This window comes from Eublepharis macularius, chromosome 4 (assembly GCF_028583425.1).
Source record: "Eublepharis macularius isolate TG4126 chromosome 4, MPM_Emac_v1.0, whole genome shotgun sequence".
Lineage (NCBI taxonomy): Eukaryota > Metazoa > Chordata > Lepidosauria > Squamata > Eublepharidae > Eublepharis > Eublepharis macularius.
The window spans coordinates 186,363,159-186,386,467 of record NC_072793.1 but is presented as its reverse complement, the minus strand read 5'-3'; the positions used below and the strand labels follow the sequence as shown (position 1 = coordinate 186,386,467).

The window sequence follows — 23,309 nt, the reverse complement described above, 5'->3', positions numbered from 1 at the left end:
AGATTGGCGGATATTTTTCTGAAATACATTGTAAAACTCCATTCTTTTCCATCTAAGGTGATATCCGACCACGGCGAACAATTCGTTGCCAACTTCTGGCGGGAGCTTATGCAACTAATGGGAATTGAACAAGGTTTAAGTTCCGCACATCATCCGCAAACCGACGGGCAGTCTGAAAAAACTAATCAATTGTTAGAACAGTTTCTTCGTTGCTATATCAATTTTCAACATTCAATTGGATAGATTTGTTGCCTTTGGCTGAATTTTCTTACAACAATAGTGTACATGCATCTACCGGAGAAACACCCTTCAAAGTAGTGTATGGCTACCATTTTAAACCGTTTCCATTTGAAGCTCTGCCCCCTGCAACTGCCTCCCGTGATGTTTCAGAATGGTGGGGGGAGGCAGCTCAGCAATGGACTCTTATTCAACAACATCTTAACAAAGCCAAGCAAGACTATAAGAAATACGCTGATAGCCATCATGCGGCCGACTGGGAATTACAACCTGGAGACCTCGTTTATTTGTCTACAAAAAATTTGAAAGTCGCCTAGACCATCCGTAAATTAGCACTGAAATACCTGGGGCCTTTTCCAATCCGAAAAATCATCAATAAAGTGACGGTAGCACTCGATTTGCCAAAAAACCTTCGCCACGTCCATCCGACTTTCCACATCAGCTTATTGAAAAAGGTCCCTCCAGCAGACCAATGGCACACCCGTGCTCCTCCCATTCCAACTCTAATCGATGACCAGGTCCATTATGAAGTACAACAGATTTTGGACTCTAAAATTAAATGTAATAGACTGTTTTACCTTATCAGGTGGAAGGACTTTGATTCTGGGTTTGATTAGTGGGTGGAGGATATTCATGTTCATGCCCCCCAATTAATTAAATCCTTTCACAACCTCTACCCTCTCAAACCAGGGGGAAGAGCATTTTAGAGGGGGCAGAAATGTCAGGTCTGACATAGGTTGCTTGTATGTTCTAACCAGAGAGACTCCATTTTAATCCTGTCAGTGTTTTAAGCTCTTCTTTTGCAGGTGCCAAGCAGTACAGCAACATCTCAACGAAGAGGAATGTTTTGACTACAGCCTTTCCAGCCTTGGGAAAGTTTCATTCTCTCAGCTTCATGCCGCGTGTTTTGGGAACTGTGGGGGGAGGATGGGACTTGCTGGGCTATGCTATTCTGTATCCTAATCTTTACCTTCATTCGTAACAATACCCATGTACCAGCCAACATATTGAATCTTGGCCAGTGGACTATAATGGTTGTTTATATTCAGTAAAAGTCTTTTGAAACCAATGGACTCATGTCTAATTGCAAGAGATAGTCTGGATTGCAACTTTTAATAAGCCGCAGTCTGACACTGCCAACCATACCTAAACGGTAAGTCCTCGTGGGCCTTCATTTTAAAAGAATCTCTGTCTATCCACAATAGTTCTTTGTAGGTTATCCAGTCTTCTCCCTTGTACTCAGTATATGGATTTACAACTTCTGCCAGAACAATCCACATGGGCCTTTTCTCCCCAATAAACTTCTTATACTTTTGCCAAACCATAAAAACATTTCTTCTCACAAAATGATGTTGAAACATACCGTTCATTTTATGCTTATCATACCATAAATATGCATGCCAACCAAACATTGTTATGACCCTCCAGAGTTAACAATTTATGATTAGATAATTTTGCCCAGTCTCTCAACCATGTTAAACATATCGCCTCATGGTACAATCTCAAATTTGGTAATTGCAATCCACCCCTTTCCTTTGCATCACACAACACCTTCATCTTGACTCTTGGCTTTTTCCCCGCCCACACAAATTCTGATATTTTCCTTTGCCATTTATCAAAATGTTTCTTGTCTTTTACAATTGGGATAGTTTGTAACATGAACATAGCTCTAGGTAACACATTCATTTTTACGACTGAAATACACCCCAGCAACGACAAATTCAATTTGTTCCATTTCAGCATATCTCTTTCTATCTGCGACCACAGCTTTTCATAGTTGTTCTTAAATAAAGCTATATTTTTCATTGTTAATTCTATTCCCAGGTCTTTTGTTTTTTGAACCACTTCACAATTTGTAACATTCATTAGCTCCACTTCTTTCTTTTTCGTCATATTTTTACAGAGCAGTTTAGACTTTAATTTGTTAATATAAAACCCTGCCAGATCTCCAAATTCTTTAATTTTTTCTAACAATAATGGTAAAGTCTGGACTGGTTTTTCCACTATAAACATCACATTGTCTGCAAAAGCTCTGAATTTATAAGAAAAACCTCTGAGTCTTATACCTTTAATACTGTCATCTTCCCTTATTTGCCTCAGCAATATTTCTAACACCATAACAAACAACAAAGATGAAAGTGGACATCCTTGTCTTGTACCTTTTCTTACCTCAAATTTTTCTGTCAGGTCGGAATTTATACATAATGATGCTCTTTGATCTTTATAAATTGCTTTCACGGCTTCTATAAATTCTTGCCCCAATTCCATCTTTTCCATTGTTAAAAACAAAGTTCCAATTTAAATTGTCAAAGGCCTTCTCCGCATCTACAAAGAAAAAACCCACCTCCTTTTCGGGGTGCTTGTCATAGTTTTCGATGGCATCCATCATGACTCTTAAATTGTCCCTAATTTGCCTGCTAGATAAAAATCCGGTTTGTTCGTCCCCCACAAAGTCCATTAAAAATCTCTTCAGCCTTTCCGCTAAAATTCTTGCAAAAATTTTATAATCATTATTTAATAGAGATATGGGCCTATAATTCTTCATGTCTGTTAAATCTTGCAACTCCTTTGGGATCCATGAAATATTTGCTTCATTCCACATATTTGGTAGTCCTTTTTTTCTTCATAATCTCATTCATCAGCTTCTGTAGGGTCTGCACCAGGTCTTTTTTCATTACTTTATAAAATTTTGCAGAAATTCCGTCTGGACCTGGTGCTTTCCCTACCTTAGTTGACTCTATGGCTTCTAAAATTTCTTCTTCAGTAATTGGAGCATTTAATATTTCTTTCATAGTATTTGAAATATTAGGTAACTTAGCCTTTTCCAAATACCTATCTATTTCTCCTGGTTCTATTATCCTTTTCTGAAATAGTTTGTCATAATACTTGTAAAATGCTCTTTTTATAACCTGATGTTCCATTAGTTCTTTCTCTTCCTCCACTATCTTACCAATTATTTTTTTCTCCCTTTTTTTCTTCAGTTGCCATGCTAAATACTTCCCTGGCTTATTTGCCCCTTCAAAAGATTTTTGCTGTAAACTCTTTAATTTCCATTCTATTTATAAAGGCCCTTAGCTGCTCCTGTAGTATCTTAATTTCTTGAATTGTTTTTTTCTTTCCTGGTCTCTTCTTTAATTCTTGTTCCTTCTTACATATTTTTTCCTGAATATCTTGGAATTTCTTTTCCCTTTCTTTTCCCTCTCATCACTGCTTTATAGGCATCCCAAACTGTATGTATTGGCACTTCCTGCCCGATGTTATATTGAAAAAATTACTTTGTCTCCCTTTGAACAAATTCCATATTCTCTTGACTCTGAAGGAGGTCTTTGTTTAGTCTCCACCTAAATTTTTTGTGTCCCGTCGAGGCTTTCCACACCATTGGATTATGATCTGAACTCACCTTTGGCATTATCTTTATTTTCTTTGTCAATAGACTTATATCATTAGTTGCCCAAATCATATCAATTCTTGAAAAGGACTGATGTCTTGCAGAGTAAAACGTAAAGTCTTTTATTTTAGGATTCCATTTTCTCCAAATATCTTCCAAATTTTCTTGTCCTATCAGTTCGAAGAAAGATTTTGGCAGCTTCCCTGTTTTTCTTTGAACTGACTTTAGCTCTGTCTAACTGTAAATTAACAACACCATTAAAGTCCCCAGCCATTAAAATTTGGTCATAAGAGTATTGATCCAAATTTTGAATTATCTCCTTATAAAAATCGTCTTTAGCCCCATTGGGCACATAAATTCCTAGAACCAGTCTTTTTGAAATTCAACATTATTTCTACCGCCAAATATCTTCCATCTTTGTCTTTAAAAATGAATTTGGGATCCAATTCTTCCTTGACATATATCACCACTCCTCTTTTTTTCTGTTTTGCAGAAGCCAAAAATTCTTTTCCTAACTGTCCATTTTTAAGAAATTTAAAATCTTGGTCTTTAATGTGTGTCTCTTGCAAACATACTATATTGCAATTTTGTTTCTTTAGCCAATGAAAAATTGCTTTACATTTTTGGGGTGAATTTAGTCCATTAACATTCCAAGATACCAATTTGTACTCCATAATACTATGTTTTAATAACTCCAGGAAAGTCTCTTTCATTATCAAGCAGGAACACTGTCATTTCATGTCTTGACTTGATGCTGACTCTTGCAGATTGAAAATGGAAGCTCAAACCTTCGGGTATTTCCCACCTATACCTGATATTCTTCTCCCTCAATTTTTCTGTTAATTTTCTATATTTCTTTTGTTCTTGGAGTATTTTTTTAAGAAAGTTCTTTCATGATTCTAATTCTACTTCCTTCCATTATCAAAGGACTTGCATAGTGCTTTCTCAAAATTTCCTCTCTCATTCTTTTAGTTGTCAGTTGTACAATTACATCCCTCGGTAAATTCTTCTGTTGTGCATAGCTGGAGTTCACTCTATATGCTAGATCCAAGTTTACTTCTATTTCTTCTGGCTGCTTGTTTAAAAATTCTACCAAAATAGCAATAATTTGCTCTTGCACATTCTGCGTTGTACTCTCTAGCACTCCTCTAAATCTCAGCTGATTTTCAGTGACTTTACACTCTATCACTGCCACACATTCCTGGAGTCTTTGATTTTCCTCTTTTAAACTGGTAGTCTTTTGCTCCACCTCCTGGACTGTTTGGGTAGTTGCTTGCAGCTCCTTCTTCATTTCATCTATATTCTATAACTCTGTCACCTCTGCCTTTATCAACTCTTTCATATTTTTAATCAGGTTTTCTTCCCATTTTTGAATAGATTGGCCTATTTCTTTATTACTATCCAGCACTTTCTTTTCTAGCGCGTCCGTGGCATTCTGCCAATCCCTATCCGCTATCCTTGTCATGCCTGGACTGACCTTTGTACCACCCCAAGTCTCGGCTCTCTTTCTAAGCTCTGTTTTTAAAGTCCGCCTTGTTAACTGCTTTAAGCCAATCAGTCTTTCCCCCCTTTTTTCTTCTTTTTTTCCCTTTTTATTTTATAAACTTTTCAAATTTGACCTCACCAAAATGTCGGGCACAATTTCTCTATGGTAAATTCCTTTCTCCTTTTCCCTTCTTGAAATGGCGGGCATTCGCTTCCTCTTGACCTCTTGTCTCCTCTGTCTCGCGATCTTTCCCCGCCTTCTCTTCCCTGTTCTTCCGCACTCTCAGCGCTTCCTTCACAACATCCTGTATTGACTCCCATCTAGGCAAAAATTCACTGCCCTCAATTTCCTTAACAGTCTCGCAATAGTTGCTCCATCTCCTCTCGCGCTCCCTCCCCTTTCTCACTGCCAATATCTCCACCAAAACCACAGGTATGTGTAAACAATTCTATTTTTTCTTCTTTAATGCTTTAAAATTCCATCGAATTCTCCCAATTTTCCCTTGATTGCCTTCCTCCTCTTTTCTGCAACCAGCTCAGTCCATTAGTTTCACTTTTTACTGGCTCTTTCTTTCAATTTTTAGTCCAAAAAATAGATAGTAATCTTTACCTTCTTTTGTTCCGTTTGGATTGTTCGTGCTGCTTCTTACATTCAAAGTTGATCAAATCCGATACTGAAGCCTGGATTCTGGAGGCCTTACGCCAAATTTTGACTCAAAAGAGCTCTGCAGAGATTGTAGCTCGCCCTTCTCAGAGGGGACCTCAAGGCGCCAGGAGAAATCCTTTATTCAGAACCCCCCCCCCCAGTGCCGAGATCACTCGCTTTCAGGGTCTTGTAGCATCCCGGCCCCTCTCCTGCCTGGAGAGGGGTGGCAGCAGGTAATCTGTGCACCTGGCCTGCCCGAAACAGTCGCTCTTGATTGCCCAGCTCCCTAGGCAACGTCAGGTCTCTATTATTCCAGACTGGAAGTTCTGCCATCTGCTCCACTCCTGATCCCAGATGGCTGAAGGGGGGTGGATATTGCTACCTGCCCGCTCCTAATACCAGCAGGGTTAAGGAGGGGGCGGGCATTTCCACGTGCTCCACTCCTAATAACAGCCGGGATAAGGCATTGGGTGGGCATTGCCACCTGTTCCACTCCTAATACCAGCTGGGTGAAGACAGGAAGTTGACATTGCCACCTGCTCCACTCCTAATACCAGCTTGATTAAGGCAAAGGCAGGTATTGCCACCTGCTCTGCTCCTAATATTAGCTGGGTTAAGGTGTGGGGGGGGGTGATTATTGCCACCTGTTCTGCTCCTAACACCATCTGGGTGAAAGCAGGGAGTTGGTATTGCCACCTGTTCCCCTCTCGATCCCAGCCTGGCCTTCCTGTCACGGCCCATTTTCTGGAGGGACATGGTGCCTTGCCTGGGCTTCCCTGTGTGGCAGTGCCTTCTGGTGGTGTACCAGGGTATAAAGTGAGTTGTCTGAAACACGCTTACTCAATTATATAGTAGGATGCAAAGATACAAACCCTGGTGTGGGAAAATCAGCCTGGCTTCAGCAAAGGGAAGTCCTGCCTCACCAGTAGAGATGGGCATGAACCACAATACAAACTTCAAAAACCCACAAAATTGGCAATCGCGCGATCGCAATCTGGCAGTTCGTGATTGTCCTCGTCCAAGGAACCAGCGATCGGAAGAAGCCTAGTTCGGTGCTTTCGGCTGCGGTTTGGGAAGCCAGACAGTCAGGCACCAGCAATCAATTCCCCTGGAAACAGAGCCGGGGGAATGCCTGAACTCTGTCTGCGCTCCTTCTGTTGCCCTGGAAACCCAAATGGAAGCCCAGCTTACCTTGATTGCCAGGACTTCCTTCCAACCACAGAGCTACAAAGCAGTTACAAGTTGGGAGAAGACTCCCAGAGAAGGGAGGGGGAATGGGGTGTTCTGTAGCCATGGGCATTCCAATCTCATCCCTGCAAACCCTGATAGGCAGCTCTGACGGCCAAACACAGAACTCCTGCATTGCTCAATGCTACACATTTTGGACTTGCCCAAGCTTCAGATGGACTTCCTCCACAAAGGCAGTCCTGGGAGGAGAAGGCTGTTCCTTTCGTAGAACGCAGTTGTTGTTGTTGTTGTTTTTTTAAAAAAATTATTGGGCGAGTAATAAAGTATAATATTACTTCTTATATCTCTAATTAACTTGCTTAATTAATTCTTATACCCTTAATTACCTTCTTTAAGTACTTTCTTTAATAAAATACATTTCTCAACTAGATTACATTTCTAACTTATCTATATTTCTTGTAAAGATCAGCATCTCCTCTTTTATTGCCCAATTAATAATTATCAAACAACCATAACTCTCCCTTCACGTCCCATTTCTTCTCTAAATATTGTTTCAATTTCCCCCAGTCATTAAAAAATTCTTTTGAATTCTGTTCTCTTAACTTCCTCGTTAATTTATCCATTTCTGCCATGTGCAGCAACTTTTGTATCCAGTTTTCTATAGATGGTACTTCTTGCGTCTTCCAAACCTGAGCATATAAAATCCTTGCCGCCGTTGTCATATAAAATATTAATGTCCTGTCTTGTATAGAATTTCCTTCTAAATTCAGATTTAGCAGTAGCAATTCTGGGTTTTTATTTATTTGCTTTTGTAATATTTCTGGCATCACTTCTACAATATTCCCCCAAAACTGCTTTGCTATTTCACAAGTCCACCACATGTGATAGAAAGAACCTTCCTTTTTCTTGCATTTCCAACATTTATCTGACATTTGGTTATTCCCATTTGCTATCTTCTTTGGCATCAAGTACCATCTATACATCATCTTATAAACATTTTCTTTAATGTTGGTACACGTAGATATCTTCAGTGTATTTTTCCACAGGTATTTCCATGCCTCTATTGTTATATCTCTATTACAATTTATAGCCAACTTCACCATTTGTACTTTAACAGTTTCATCCTCTGTGTGCCATTTTAACAAAATCTTATAAACTTTAGATATCATTTTTTTGGCATCCTGCAATGTACATTCTTCTAATTCAGAGTCTTTCAATTTAAATCCAATTCTCTGGCGATCCGAATCATACAAATCCTTAATCTGTCTATATTGAAACCATCCATATTGAGAGGGTAACTCCTCATTCGTTTTAAGGTTAATCTTATTTTGTTCCACTTTCAACACTTCCTTATAAGTCAAACATTCTTCTCTATTGTAAATTGTTCTTGGGTCGATAACTTCCAATGGCACCACCCACATCGGCATACCTTCATCTAAATATTTTTTATATTTTAACCAAACAGTGAAGAGGCTTCTTATATAGTGATGCAGAAACACAGAATCAAATTTAATTTTATCATGCCATAAATAAGCATGCCAACCAAAGAGCTTTTTGTAACCTTCGAGTGTTAAGAGCTTAAGATCCTTTAATAACATCCATTCCCTAATCCACACAAGACATATTGCTTCATGGTACAGTCGTATATTTGGTAATTCTAGTCCCCCTGTTTCTTTGGCATCACATAACACTTTCATTTTCACTCAGGGTTTCTTCCCTGCCCATACAAAGTCCGATATTTTCCTTTGCCATTGATCAAATGGTTTATGATCCCTTATTATTGGTATCGTTTGCAGTAGAAACATGATTCTTGGTAACACATTCATTTTGATTACTGCTATTCTTCCTAGCCATGACAGATTCAACTTATTCCATTTAATCATATCTCTATCTATTTGCTGCCATAGCTTCTCATAATTGTTCTTAAATAAGTCAATATTCTTTGCAGTCAATTCTGTTCCTAAATATTTTACTTTCTGTGTTACCTCACAACTGGTAATATCCATTAGTTCTTGCTGTTTTTGTTTAGTCATGTTCTTACACAAGAACTTTGACTTTCTTTTGTTGACATTGGCAGCCCAATCCTAAGAGGGGCAGGGAAACTGAATAGGAACTGAACTAAGGCCTGTGACGGCGTATCTGGGCTTTACGCCCACGTAAGTTGCCCTCTGCCGGCGGGCCGGCACCAGCGCAAGCCTCAGGCGGCTGGGCAAAGGCGGAGGAGCGGCGTAGAGCCCTGCGCCAGCATGGGGGGCATGGGGGGAGGGCAGGGCCAGAGTTAGTCTGCTCCCTAAGCCCCTCCAGAAGCAGGAACGCCCACAGCAGCACAAAAAAGCTACGCCACGGAAAAAGAAGGCATAGCCCATAGGCGCTCATGGAACGGCGAAAAACCGTCCCCCTCTCCGAGCGCCCAGCCCCGCCTCCATGGCCCGAAGGAGCATAGGATGAGAACTATCCCGGGGACCAATCAGCGTGCGCGCCCGGCGTGGACGAGCCCCCCTCTCCGCACCCAATCACCTGCGACCGCGCCCTACAAAACATCTGGCCTGCGCCGGCCAAAACCCTCAGGTAAGTGAGCACGTCGCCGGAGGCTCTGTCCCTCTGTCCGTGTGCTGAGCGGTGTGCTGAGTGGCATTGCCCCTTTGAACACCGAACGGGGGTGAGGGCATTCACGGTGGCAGGCACGGAATGCACTCGGGGGACTTTGCGAAAAAGTGGGCGGACTTCTCGTAAAAGGGAAGAAGTGCAAATGTCTGCCTAACCCCCTTTCTACCCTGACAGGAAGAACAACTCAGCATCTAACTGGACTCATGCAAGCTAGTTGCTTCTAACTAAGCACAAACAAATTAACCCTTCCGTGACAGAAGGGAATTCCGCAGATTAGTGCAAACCGCCCATTCACCTGAACCCACCCGCTCACTTGCCGCTTTGGGTGAGGCCCAGCAGGGGTGGGGGGCAACCATGGCCGCCCCTGGCTGCCTCAGAGGCAGGCGCCTCGAAAACCACATGTGGCCAGGTGTTTGTTGTGACCAGCTCATTCTCTCCCTTAGAGGTAAAGGCTTGCCAAGGCCGAGTGCATCCTCACCAGACCGTCATGCATCAGCTGCTGCCCTCGACCATGTGCAACCCCCCCCCCGGATGGCGGAGTGTGGGGCTTGCCTTGCCAGTGGAATGAGGCAAAGCCCACACGTGTCTTTTTCCCCCACAGGCACGTCCAGGGCATGGCTGCTCCCCCGCGCCCCGCCCTCCCCAAACATCTCTGACGGACGGTTGGCTGCAGCCCAGGAAGCACCGTCGCGCCGCGGCCTGCATCCCAGCCCCGCCCCTCCGAGCGGGAAGGAGGGCTGTGTGGAATGCTCCGGCTCCCTCGCCAGCCTAAACGCAAGCCCGCTCTTTCCAGTGCAATAAAACGAGATGTACAACAACTGTTTTCTGTGTCTGCGAGTCTGACTTCGTCCTCCGCCCCTCCCCCAACACTCCCGTCACATCTCCCCACCTGCACATTGCCACAAATGTATCCGACACACCCCGTCTTGCCTCCCCGCCCCCTCCCTCCCTCCTCCCCCCCTCCTCCTCTGTATTTGACCAGTGTCTGTACCACCCATCTGCCGAAGAGAACTTGATTCTCAGAAGCCTGTGCCACAATAAAATTGGATAGTTGTAAAGGTGCTACGGGACCCTTTTTGAATTCGCTACCACAGGCTAACACGGCTAACCCCCCTGTATCTATGGCCAGGTAGAGGGTTGGGGCGGGGCATGTGAGCGGGGATCCCCGGTGGGGAGAGTAGCTGGCACACGATAAGCCAGGGAGAGGGTGGTGCGAGCTGCAGCTGCAAGGGGGCGGGAGATGGCAGGGCAAACGGTCCGCTCGCTGGAACCCTAGCCCCCACCAATGGAGAATCCAGGGTGGTGGCAGGTGGATGCCATATCCCGGGCAGGAGGTCTCGCGCGCCTGGGGAGGGTCGCCCCCATCGCAGCCGCAGCCCCAGCAACACAGTCCCATGAGCGGCCGCCTCCCAGAGTGGGTCCAGCCCCTCGGGCGTCTGCAGCAGCCCCATTGGTCATTCCAACACCTTCCACCCCAGGGCGTCCTGCCTCGCATCCAATCCCGTGGAGCAGTTGCCAGCCTCCCACGCCAACAGGCCATGGTTGTTGGGAGGGGTGGGGTGTGCCTCTCAAGTCCGTGCCGAAGCCCTGCTCGGGCGGCTCGTCGCCATCCTCGACCCTCCGGCCCCACCCGCTGCAGCAGCTCCACCCGCCCCAGAGGCACCCCTCCCTCGGGCCCAGTTGCGTGCGAGAGGCCGGGCCCGTGGACGGCCAAGGGGGTCCGGCCGCCGGCCTCGCCGGTGACCGCCGCTGCCGCCTTGGGGGTGGGGTGGGGTGTTTTGCTGCACAGACGGCTCTCCTACACGCCTCCCCTTCCTCACGTCTGCTGGGGGAGGTGGGATGATATAATAATAAAGGCTGATTTCTGTGCAATGGGTGTCTGTGTTCTTTGCCTTGGGATGGGGACGAGGGGGCAGGCCCGCTGTGTCTGCCTCTTGGTGGCGGCCTCAGGCCAGCCCTCCCCTTCGGCACCACTTGGGGGCTGTCCCCTGCTGCCAGAGACTGGCTGCTGCCCTGGATTCCTCATGGCAGGGCGCCTGCCAGTCCCATGCCAACCTCTCTGGACGCGGCCGCCAGGGACTTGGTGCTACATTGGGCAAACGGGGGAAAGGCTTCTCAGACTACGCCCACCCCTCTCCTTCCCGACTGCGAGCCCCGCCCGACACACGAGCCGAGGCAGTCTGCCAGCATGGGCGCGGTTTGCCTGCTGCTCTGGGGCCTGGCCGGGATCGCGTGCTGCCCATAGGCTGCGCCTTTCCTGGCCCCTCCCCCTGACGCTTGTCAGGAACAGCGCCCTTTGGCTGCGCCTGGCGGCGGCCGTGGATCAGACCCGCCCACAACACTTTCTGGTTCTCCAAAATTGCATCTCTGCGCTGCTGCGGGCGCCGCTGCGGCCACACTTTGCTGGCACAGGATCCGGCCCGGCGGCGCCGCCACACCACCAGTGCAGCCGCGTCGGCGTTGGGGCCGGCCATAGGATTGCGCTGTTAGTCTAGTTGTTTCAATAATTCCTTAAAAAAATTGTCCTTAGAGCCATTTGGCTCATAAATCCCCACTATCAATGTCTTTTGGGAGTTCCAAATAAATTCCACCGCTACATATCTGCCTTCCAAATCATTAAATATCATCTTGGGTTGCAGCTCGTCTTTAATATATAAAACAACTCCTCTTTTCTTTTGCTTTGTTGCAGTTACAAATTCTCTACCCAATTTACTATTCTTTAAGTACTTTAAGTCTTGTTTTTTTACGTGGGTCTCTTGTAGACAAATTATACTACATTGTTGCTTAACTAACCAGTGAAAAATAGCCTTACGTTTGGAAGGTGAATTTAGTCCATTTACATTCCATGATACTACTTTACACTCCATGATTATAATCTAGGTCTCTTAGGTAAGTCCTTTTCATTGTCAAAGAAGAACATCTCCATCCCATGTCGTGATCTAATGGTTCTTCTGATTGTTTTAAATTCAAAGCTCAGACCCTCTGGAATCTCCCACCTATATCTTATATCTAACTCCTTCAGAGTCTGAGTTAAGTTTCTGTATTTCTTCCTTTCCATCAAAATTCTCTTGGGTAATTCTTTCATTATTCTCACCTTTTCCCCCTCCATTACCAATGGATTTTGGAATTTCCTGCTAACGATTTCTTCTTTCATTCTGTTTGTAATAAACTGTACAATCATATCTCTAGGCAGATTCTTTTGGGCTGCATATCTTGAATTAATTCTGTATGCCAAATCCACATTGCTTGCAATCTCCTCCATTGTTTTGTTCAAAAATCGTGTTAATATCTCCAATATCTGTTCTTGGACCATTTTCCCCTCCTCTTCCGGGACACCTCAAAATCTAAGTTGCTTATCCATATATTTACACTCCATCACAGCCAATCTGTTACTTAGGACTGAAGTTTCCACTTTGAGAGAAGTAGCTAGTTTCTCTGTCTTTTCTTCAACTTCTTTAACGTTTTGCTGCGTCGTTTGTAGTTCTTTCTTAACCTCTTCCATGTTCTTCGCCAGTTCAGCCACTTCAGATTTAATTGTTTCCTTAAGATCTTTTAACATCTCTTGCATGGTGTCTTTTAACTCTTTATTGCCTTCCATCATTTTTTTATCCAAATTGTCAAAAGCTGATTGCCAGTCTTTTTTTGACATCATGGAGCTTGATTTACTCCGCTCCCACAAGTCCGCTCTCTTCTGCAACTCCATGGTTTAAACACTTTATTTCCGCTGTTTTATGTGTTAAAATCCAAATACTTTCTTAAAATTTGCACTTTATGTCCAAAATGTCGGGCGTCTTTTCTCTATGGTTTTTAAACTGTAGTTTTGCCCTTTCCCTGCTTCAAAATGGAGCACTTCAGTTTTCAATGAAGCTTTGCCCTTTCCCTTTTCCGAAATGGCGCTCTTGCACTTCCTTCCCCGTCAACGATCCCTCTATAGTCGCAGCTCGATGGTTCTTGACGCACTTCCTATTCCTTCTTTCTCTTCACTCAGCTACCCTCTCTCAATGTTTCCTCTGTTCCCACAGTTTGCTATCTCTCCAAACCACAAGTATGTAAACAATTAACCTTTTTTTGTGTCTAGCTCTTTTAAAAAGTCTTATTTTCATATAATTTCCCTTCCGGAGTGAACTTAATTAGTTTTTGCTTAATTTCAAAGTCTAATGTCCGATTCAACTTTAATCTTCCGATCCAAATTCAAGCTTACAGAAGAGATATTGATCTTTACCTTGCCGGTTCTTTTCTGGGTTGTAAACACTGTTGCAGATGTTCAAATTAGTCCAGATTTGTTACTGAGGCTTGGGTACGGTGGTCTTAAGCCAATCCGATGACTCCAAAGCTGCTGTAGAGATTTCAGCCACCCTTCTTTGAGCGGGACCTCAAGGCTGGAGGGGAGTCCTTGATTCAGGGCCCCCCTCAGCCGAGATCAACTCACTCTCGGGATCTCAAGCGTTCCTGCCTGTTCTCCGCCTGAGAGCAGGGGGCCGCGGGCGATCTAGCACCCCACCAGCCCAGAAAAACAACAGCTCGGACAGCCCAGCTCCCTGAGCTGCATCAGACCACCATGAAACCAAACCGGAGTTCCTGTAGAACACGGTTGTTCATGGATTGGGACCTGGCTCTAAGCTCTGTTGGCAGCCATGGTGGTGAACTGGAACCTCCCTGTGCAGAGGCAGTCTACTCTGAGCACCAAATGCTGGAAACAAGCAAGCAGAGAAGGCCTCCTTCTTGGGAGCTTCCCAGATGCAAGAACAGACCCCCCCCCCACATATAGGTGACCTTCAGATAGGAGCCAAATTCTTATCAGAAAGAAAATACAAGACTGGATGGATGTTTTATCCTGCAAGGCAGGTTTGGGAAGCAGTCTGGAACTGATGGGGAGGGGGAAGAGGTGTGTTTATGTACATGAGTAGTGGATCATCAGCTGTCCTGGGGAGGGGAAGAGACCAATGGATGGGGTCATTAGATATATTATCAGCTGCATACAGGATAACAGCTCCCTCTTCTTGGTCTGTTTGTGCTTTCCCAGTTCTCCTGCATCACTGAAATTTCCCCCGTTCTTTCCCCCCTCCAGCTCAGCCCACAGTGAAAATCTCCTTCACCAAGGCAGAGACCAAGTCCCACCACACCCTCCTGATATGCACCGCGACAGGTTATTATCCCTCTGAAATTAATTTCAAGTGGATGAAGAATGGGCAGGAGCAGATGGAGGGGGTGGGATACTCGGAGGAGTTCCAGAACGGAGACTGGACCTTCATGAACCAGGTGATGCTGGAGACGGTGCCTGAGTGGGGAGACATCTACGCCTGCCAGGTGGAGCACAGCAGCCTGACAGAGCCCATCACCGTGCTGTGGGGTAAGAGCCTGAGGGCTTCCCCCTTCTCCCCTTTCCCACGGGGACACAATCACACCAAGTGGGTGGGAGTTCCAAGGGCCTATGTCAACTCTGACCAGCTCAGAGTTCGAGTGGCCATCCCAGGTGATTTCCCAGGGAGGCTTCTGGCTGGATGGAATGAGAATGCCGGATCTTGTTTGCATCCAGCAAAGAAATTCTTAAGAGATTGGCAAGCAAGATGAAACCGAAGGAGGGGGAGAGAATGATGGTGGTAGATTTTTGAACTGTCCCTCATTCTCTGTGGAACGTCCTTGCTGTTCACTGGGGATTCCTGACCCAGATTCGTATATTCTGACATCCATCTGAATACTGCTTGTGGTCCCTGCAAACGTAACTGTAAAATCTCTTCAGGCTCTCCTCTACTTTCTGGGAGGCTCATAACCTGAGAAAGAATTCTTTATTTTGGGAGGTGGCTATTTGGCAGAACGGGCTCCCTGTAAAGCCACCTGGAGTCAGAGGCTCTTTAGGCCCTGGAGGCCCCCTCTTTATCCACCAGCAAGGGGGAACCAGTCCAAAGACCTCCTAACCCTCGACAAAGTGTTGCTTTGCCTCAGTTTCGAACAGTTTTGTGTCCCTGAACTCTGTCCGTTTCTTGTAAATGAATTACCTTTTGCTGGAGCTACCTCTGGACATCTTCCTTTTCTCCCAGTTTAGTGCTTCACATTGAGAGCAGAAACACAGAAACACAGAAAATACCCTTGGACTCTAGTCCCCACTCCCTCTGGGTGGGGGGGGTTCAGAATCTGAATGCGAATCCAGCCACTCCATCCTCATAGCTCAGCCTAGTCTCTGGGATCCAAATGATCTGATGCAGGTGGGGGCCGTGCCTTCGTATGCCTCATGGACCAAATCCCCTTTTGTGAAATCGAGAGGCCACATCTGGCCCTGACCCATCTTCTCTCTTTCCTCAGAGCCACAGAGGTCGGACTCTGCCAAGAGCAAAGTGTGGACGGGGGCTGTAGGGGCTGTGCTGGGGGCGGTCTTTGTGGCCCTGGGACTCTTCCTCTACCTGAAGAAGAGAAAAGGTAATGGGGTGGAGGGGTGGCCAGTGGAGGGGCGAGGGTTATTCCACCCCACTGCCCAGTGCTCTTCCAGCTTCTGCTCCTCTGTGGTCCATCTGAACTGGACCCCCATTATGATCAAGGGGTCTGAGCCTAAGGGGGTGGTGTGGATATTGGTCAGTGTTCACCCTCTTCTCCAGGCAGTTCTGCATACCAAGCTTGGGGGCTTGGGGTCATGGCGGATAGCTCCATGAAAGTGTTGGCAAAACATGCCGCAGTGGTGAAAGAGTCAAAATCTACGAGGAAAGGGATTGAAAATAAAACTGCCAATATTATGGGACTCCTATAATAATGGGGCCGCCTCATTTGGCATACAGTGTCACCCTATCTCCACAATGACATAGCAGAGCCAGGTACAAGGTTCAGAAGAGGGCAGCCAAGGTGGCCACAGGGTTGGGGTCCCTTTTCTATGAGGAAGGCCAAAGAGTTTGGGACTTTTCTGTTTAGATAAACGAAGTCTAAGGAGGGACATGAAAGAAGCCTATAAAATTATTTGTGGAATGGAGAGGGTGAACGGGCACTTCTTCTCCCTCTCCCAAAATACGAGAGCTTGAGGGCTTCCAATGAAGCCAATGGGCAGTAGACTCCGGACAGACCCAGTAAGAGATTAAGATGTGGAATTCGCAAAGAATTAAAAGACTTTAAAGTGACCCTTAAATTGGAGATGGCAGAACTGACAAAAGGTATGGATAAAATACAAAATGATCTACAAGTTACACAGCAGAGAGTCAACACAGTAGAGGAATCGGTGGAAACTTTAGCAGATGTGCAAAAGACTGAAATGAGGGGGATGAGAGACAGAATGGCCGTGGCAGAAAGTAAACAGATGGAAAAACAACTCAGATTTCGCTCGGTCCCAGAGGTAGAGGGAAAACCAGCCCAAGAACAGATTACAGAAATTTTGGCAGAATACCTGGGGAAAGAGGAGGAAGAAATTGCAGCTTTCCTGGGCGTGGTGTATAGAATCAATTCCAGATTCGCAGCTCAGAGGAAGTTACCAAGGGATATGATTGTTCAATTTACGACTAGAAGCACAAGAGAATTAATTGTGAGCAAACAATTTCAAGATCCATTGGAAGTCGATGGAAAAGTGGTGAGAATCATGAAAGAGTTGCCCAGATCGGTGTTGTTTGAGCGGAAGAAGTATAGAGAACTGGTTCAGATGCTAAAGGAGTTGAAAATCAGATACAGATGGGAAATACCAGAAGGACTGACATTTGAGTTTGGTGGAGTCAGAAAGAGCGTCAGATCTGGACATGAGATGGAGACTTTTATTAGGGAAAATGAAAAGGACTTACCAAAAACTACAAGAAAGTGATCATGGAATGTAAAGTTATATCTTGGAATGTTAATGGACTAAATTCACCTTGTAAACGCAAAGCTACTTTCCACTGACTATCAAAGCAAAAATGTAATATAGTTTGCCTGCAAGAGACACATATTAGAAAGCAGGATGAAAAATATTTGAAATTTGTTAAATTGGGAAAAGAATTTGTTGCTGCTTCTAAAAAGAAAAAGAGGGGAGTTGTATTGTACATAAAAGAAGAATTGCAGCCCAGACTAGTTTTAAAAGATGCAGAAGCCAGATATTTAGCAGTGGAAATCATTTGGAACTCTAAGAAAATATTGATGATTGGGATCTATGTACCTAATGGTGCAAAAGAAAATTTTTTTAAGGACTTAGAGAAACAACTAGATGAATTGACTTATGATCACATAATATTGGCAGGTGACTTCAATGGTGTCACAAATTTGGAAGAGGACAAGCAGTCTAAAGCTGCTCACAAAAGAAGAGGACTATTACCAAAAGTATTCTTTATGCTTAAGGAACAAGAGAGTTTAGAAGATGTGTGGAGGAGACAATATCCTAAGAACAGACAATATACATTTTACTCTGCAAGACATTCTACATTATCAAGAATAGATATGATCTGGGCCTCTAAAGAACTGACGTTATGGACCAGAGAGGTGGAGATAATGCCAAAGGTAGGCTCAGATCATAATCCAATCATGTGGAGATTTGGGAAAAAATAATAAAAGAAAAGGATGGAGAATAAATGAGGACTTGTTACAAATAGAGGAAAATATTGCATTGCTGCGAAGGGAGACCAAATTTTTCATACAATATAACCTGAATAAAGAAGTGCCAACCAACAAAGTTTGGGATACATACAAAGCGGTGGTAAGAGGCATACTAATAGACCTGAACGCAAGAAATAGGAGGAAAAAGGAGGAAAAGAGATCTGAAATTTTGGATAAAATAAAAGCCAAAGAGATACAACTCAAGAAAAGACCGGGGGGGAAAAAGATATATCAGGATATTAAAATTCTGCAGGAACAATTGACAGCAATGGACAATAAAGAATTAGAGTGGAATTTAAAGAGGATAAATCAGAGGTCCTTTGAAGGTGCAAATAAACCTGGGAAATATTTGGCGTGGCAACTAAAAAAAAGGAAGGAGAAGAAAGTCATAAGTAAAATCCTAGAAGACGATAAGGTGCTTATGGACCAAGCGGCTATTAGTAGAGCCTTTTTCAAGTTTTATGCAAAACTGTACCCAAAAAAAGAAGTGAGTAAAGATTTAATAGCGGAATACCTGGATAAGATGAAAATCCCGACAATTCCTGAAAAATGGAAAGAGAAACTAAATAGGGAAGTGATGGAAGAAGAAATAAAGGAAGCTATACAATCAACGAAGATAGGAAAGGCGCCAGGTCAGATGGACTAACGGCAAAGTTCTATAAAGTGATGACTAACGAACTGGCGCCATTCCTGAAAGAGGCAATGAATGGAGCGATGCAAGACCAAAGGATTCCTGACTCATGGAATGAAGCTAATATATCGCTGATACCGAGGGAAGGACAAGACTTGACTAATGTTAAAAACTACAGACCAATTTTGTTGCTGAATAATGACTATAAAATATTTGCAAAGGTCTTGGCAGAGAGACTGAAAGGATGGATGTCGGAATTCATTGCTGAAGAACAGGCGGGATTTTTACCTAACAGACAAATTAAAGACAATTTGAGGACAGTAATAAACGCTATTGAATACTATGACAAGCACTGTGACAAAGAGGTTGGTTTTTTCTTCGTAGACGCGGAAAAAGCATTTGACAATCTGAACTGGGATTTTATGTTTGCCACTATGGAAAAGCTGCAGATGGGAGAAAAGTTCATCCAAGCGGTTAAGGAAATTTATAGAGACCAGAGTGCAGCAATCATTGTGAATGAGGACTTGACAAAAAAATTGAAAATTCGTAAAGGAACTAGACAGGGATGCCCGTTGTCTCCATTGTTGTTTATTTTGATTTTGGAAATATTGATGACTCAAATACGTGAAGATGATACAATCCGAGGTATGAAAATAAAAGAGTTTTCCTACAAGGTCAGAGCTTTTGCGGATGACATAATGCTAATAGTAGAGGATCCAATTGAAAATATGCCAAAGGTAATAGAGAAAATAAAAGAGTTTGGAGATTTGGCTGGATTCTACGTGAATAAAAAGAAGTCAAAGATCCTATGTAAGAACATGACCAAACAGAAGCAGCAAGAGCTAATGGAGATAACAGACTGTGAGGTGACTAATAAAGTAAAATATTTTGGCATTGAACTGACTGTGAAAAACAGATTTGTTCAAAAATAACTACGAGAAATTGTGGATACAAATAGAGAGAGATTTAATAAAATGGAACAAATTGAATCTATCATGGCTGGGAAGAATTGCAGCAGTAAAAATGAACGTTCTACCACGTGTGATGTTCTTGTTACAAACCATACCAATTATCCGACAAATGGCAAAGGAAAATCTCAGACTTTGTGTGGGCAGGCAAGAAACCACGAGTGAAAATGAAGGTCTTACAAGATGCGAAGGAAAGAGGTGGCTTGCAACTGCCCAACATAAGACTGTATCATGAGGCAGTATGTCTTGTATGGCTGAAAGACTGGATAACTTTAAAAAACCGTAAGTTACTGGCCCTGGAGGGACACAAAAAAATATTTGGATGGCATGCATACATGTGGTATGATAAAGTAAAAGCAGACTCTTTGTTTTTGCACCATTATATTCGGAGAAGCCTCTTCACGGTCTGGAAAAAATACAAGCTGTATATGGAAGAGGGAATTCCTTCATGGGTGGTTCCGTATGAAGTAATAGATCCGAGAACTGTCGACAATGAACAGCAACGTCTAACTTACAAGGAGATTACGCAAATAAAACATTCAAAATTGAGAATAAAGACAGAAGAAGAATTGTCTCCTTGTTATGGATGGTTCCAGTATAGACAGATCAGAGACCTTTATAATGCGGACTGCCAGAGAGGAGGAATAAGATTGGAAAATTCGGAGTTAGAGGAAGTGTTACTACAGGAAGGCAAGAAAGAAATATCCAAGATTTACAAATTACTTTTAAAATGGTTTACGGTGGATGAAACAGTGAAAGTTCAGATGGTGAAGTGGGCAATAAATTTTCATAAAGAAATAACAATGGAAGCATGGGAATACCTATGGAAAAATACAGTGAAGATCTCAATCTGTACGAACATTAAAGAGAATGTGTACAAAACGATATACAGATGGTATTTAACGCCAAAGAAAATTGCGCTAGGAAATACCAATATGTCAGACAAGTGCTGGAAATGTAAAAAACATGAAGGATCATTATATCACATGTGGTGGACATGTGAAGTAGCTAAACAGTACTGGGGAGAAATAATTGAAGTAATAAATGAGATTTTACAAATACAAATAAATAAGAACCCAGAACTGTTGCTACTGAACTTGGGAATGGAGACAGTTCCAATGCAGCACAGAACATTGTTATTTTACATGACAGCAGCGGCAAGACTTTTATATGCGCAGAAATGGAAGACACAAGAAATACCAACTGTAGAAGACTGGATTTACAAATTGCTGTACATGGCAGAAATGGACAAAATGACAAGGAAACTTAAAGATGTATTGTCGAAGGCTTTCACGGCCGGAGAACGATGGTTGTTGTGGGTTTTCCGGGCTGTATTGCCGTGGTCTTGGCATTGTAGTTCCTGACGTTTCGCCAGCAGCTGTGGCTGGCATCTTCAGAGGTGTAGCACCAAAAGACAGAGATCTCTCAGTGTCACAGTGTGGAAAAGATGTTGGCAGGTCATTTGGCAGGTCTTTTCCACACTGTGACACTGAGAGATCTCTGTCTTTTGGTGCTACACCTCTGAAGATGCCAGCCACAGCTGCTGGCGAAACGTCAGGAACTACAATGCCAAGACCACGGCAATACAGCCCGGAAAACCCACAACCACCAAACTTAAAGATCTTGACCTAGGGCAATATATTGTTGATTGGGGGAAACTGAAACAATTTCTGGGAAAAAAATGGGATGTAAAAGGAGAACTGTGGCAGTTTGAAAATTGTTAAAGAATAGTGTTGTAATGAGCGTGGACAGCTTTAGAAGGGGATCAGACGGGTTCACGGAGGAGAGGTCCATCAGTGGCTACTAGCCATGGAGATTGAAGGGAGCCTCCACATTCAGAGGCAGTCTACCTTGGGACACCAGTGCCAGGAGGCAGCATCAGGGGAAGGCCTCGGCCTCTGTGCCCTCTTGTTGGCCCTCCATAGCAACTGGTTGGCCACTGGGCGAGATGGGAGGCTGGACTGGATGGGCCCCCACTGGTCGGAGCCAGCAGGGCTCTGCTTAGAGGCTTATGGGGCAGGGCAGTTCATAGCAGGGGAAACCCAAAGACTTCAGCACCCCTTCCAGGGCTTTGACTGTGTCTTCCTCTCTCTTTCTCCACAGCGCTTCCCACCGCACCTGCTGCAGGTAAGGCCCCCCCGTGCATCTCCCCCAGTGATTTTGTCTTTCTCCTGCCTGGGAAGCAGGAAAGGCCCACAGGTTAAAAGGGTTGTGCAGAGCTGTGAGAGGTCACAATGACTAGGAGTGTTCCAAATGCTTCAGATACAGAATCTCTGTCATCCTTCCAAGAGCCCTGTGAGGTAGGCCAGTTGTTTTACGATTCAGACTACTGACTGCCACGTAGCCCCTTGTGGCAGGGCCTGGGGACTGCTCCATCCCCGCATCCCAACACACACGACTCTGACCCACCTGCCTTTCTCAAAGTAAGAACAAGGGGTGAGGGGAGAGAAGCATGTTGGATGCTGCTTGGAGCCCCTCTTGGGGAGAAAGGTGGGGTATAAAATAAATAAATTCTCACCCAGGGAACAGGGGGCCTTTTCTCTGCCTGTCCAGGGGGTCTTAAGATAAGATGCCCTTTGCATTCCATCGAGTCCCCCTGAACAACCCCCTGAACAGGAGATGGTCAAACTCTGGCTTCCTTCACAGTCTGTTGGAGTTAGGGTTGCCAGTTCCCCGCTGGGTTTGGGGATCCCCTGTTCCCACTGTCCACCCCCTGCCCCTGTTTACCTGGCCAATGGGGGGGGAATGCACCTCCTGGGGCATGCTCCCAGGCCCTATGGCGTGCCCCCGGGCCATGCAGTGTGCTCCTGGGCCACGAGGCACACTCCCAGGCAAGATTGGGCCAAATAGGGGCAGATTCAAGCCAAATCAGGCCAGATTCAGGCCGCATCCAGCTGCTGCAGAGCTCAGCAGCACTCGCACACACTGCAGAAACCCAAATCGGGCCACTGCGGAGTGCAGCAGAATCGGCCCTTTGCGCAGCTCAGGAGCACTTCCAGGGCAGAGTGTGGGCTGCATGATGACGTCACTTCCGGAAAGGTAAGGGCCAGGTCTCCAGCCTCCCGCCAGGATGGTAACGGGACCTAGCCACCCTAGTTGCAGTTGATTAAATACTGTTAAAAGCACACTGGCTTTGCATACACGGGGTTTATTCTTTTCAGTGCCGGCAGGTGGTGCTTTTACTTACAGGGTAAGAAAACATTTTGGTCAAATGCTGGAGGCCTGTCACATTTCTGATTGGGTAGAGGACGGATGGGAACGCCGCCGGATTGCCCGGTTGTGCTTTTTTTTGCTTTGCGTCCTATTTATTTATTCCTCCTCTTCAGCCTCTAAGGACCTCCCTCCCTCTTTCCTGACAGGCCTCATCAGTTAGTCCTCTGACGGTTCCAGATCTTACATCCTGAAACATTTTTTAACAAAGAAGATGCTCGCGTCGTTCTACTGATTCCCCGCCAACACACACGGGACGTAATCTGCGTTCAGGCCGCGTTTTGACCGTCTGCGGCTAAAACCGCGGCGGGGATGGCTGGCACGTCCGTCGTTTGCCAGGATCTCCGGCTGACAACTGCGACTGGGCTGCAAAGAGGCATTCATGAATTATTGATGGCTTTAACTGGAGGAGAAGTT

At 44.7% G+C, this 23,309-nt stretch overlaps 1 protein-coding gene across 1 annotated transcript in view; it reads left to right on the top strand.

Annotated features, from left to right (window-relative positions):
• LOC129328497 (H-2 class II histocompatibility antigen, E-S beta chain-like) overlaps window positions 1-23,309 on the top strand; it is a 79,911-nt gene extending 56,602 nt beyond the window's left edge. The window contains exons 5-6 of the mRNA XM_054977603.1: window positions 21,786-21,809; window positions 23,042-23,309. Of these exons, the coding sequence (XP_054833578.1) occupies window positions 21,786-21,809; window positions 23,042-23,055 (38 nt within the window). The 3' untranslated portion in view covers window positions 23,056-23,309. The remainder of the gene's footprint in view (window positions 1-21,785; window positions 21,810-23,041) is intronic.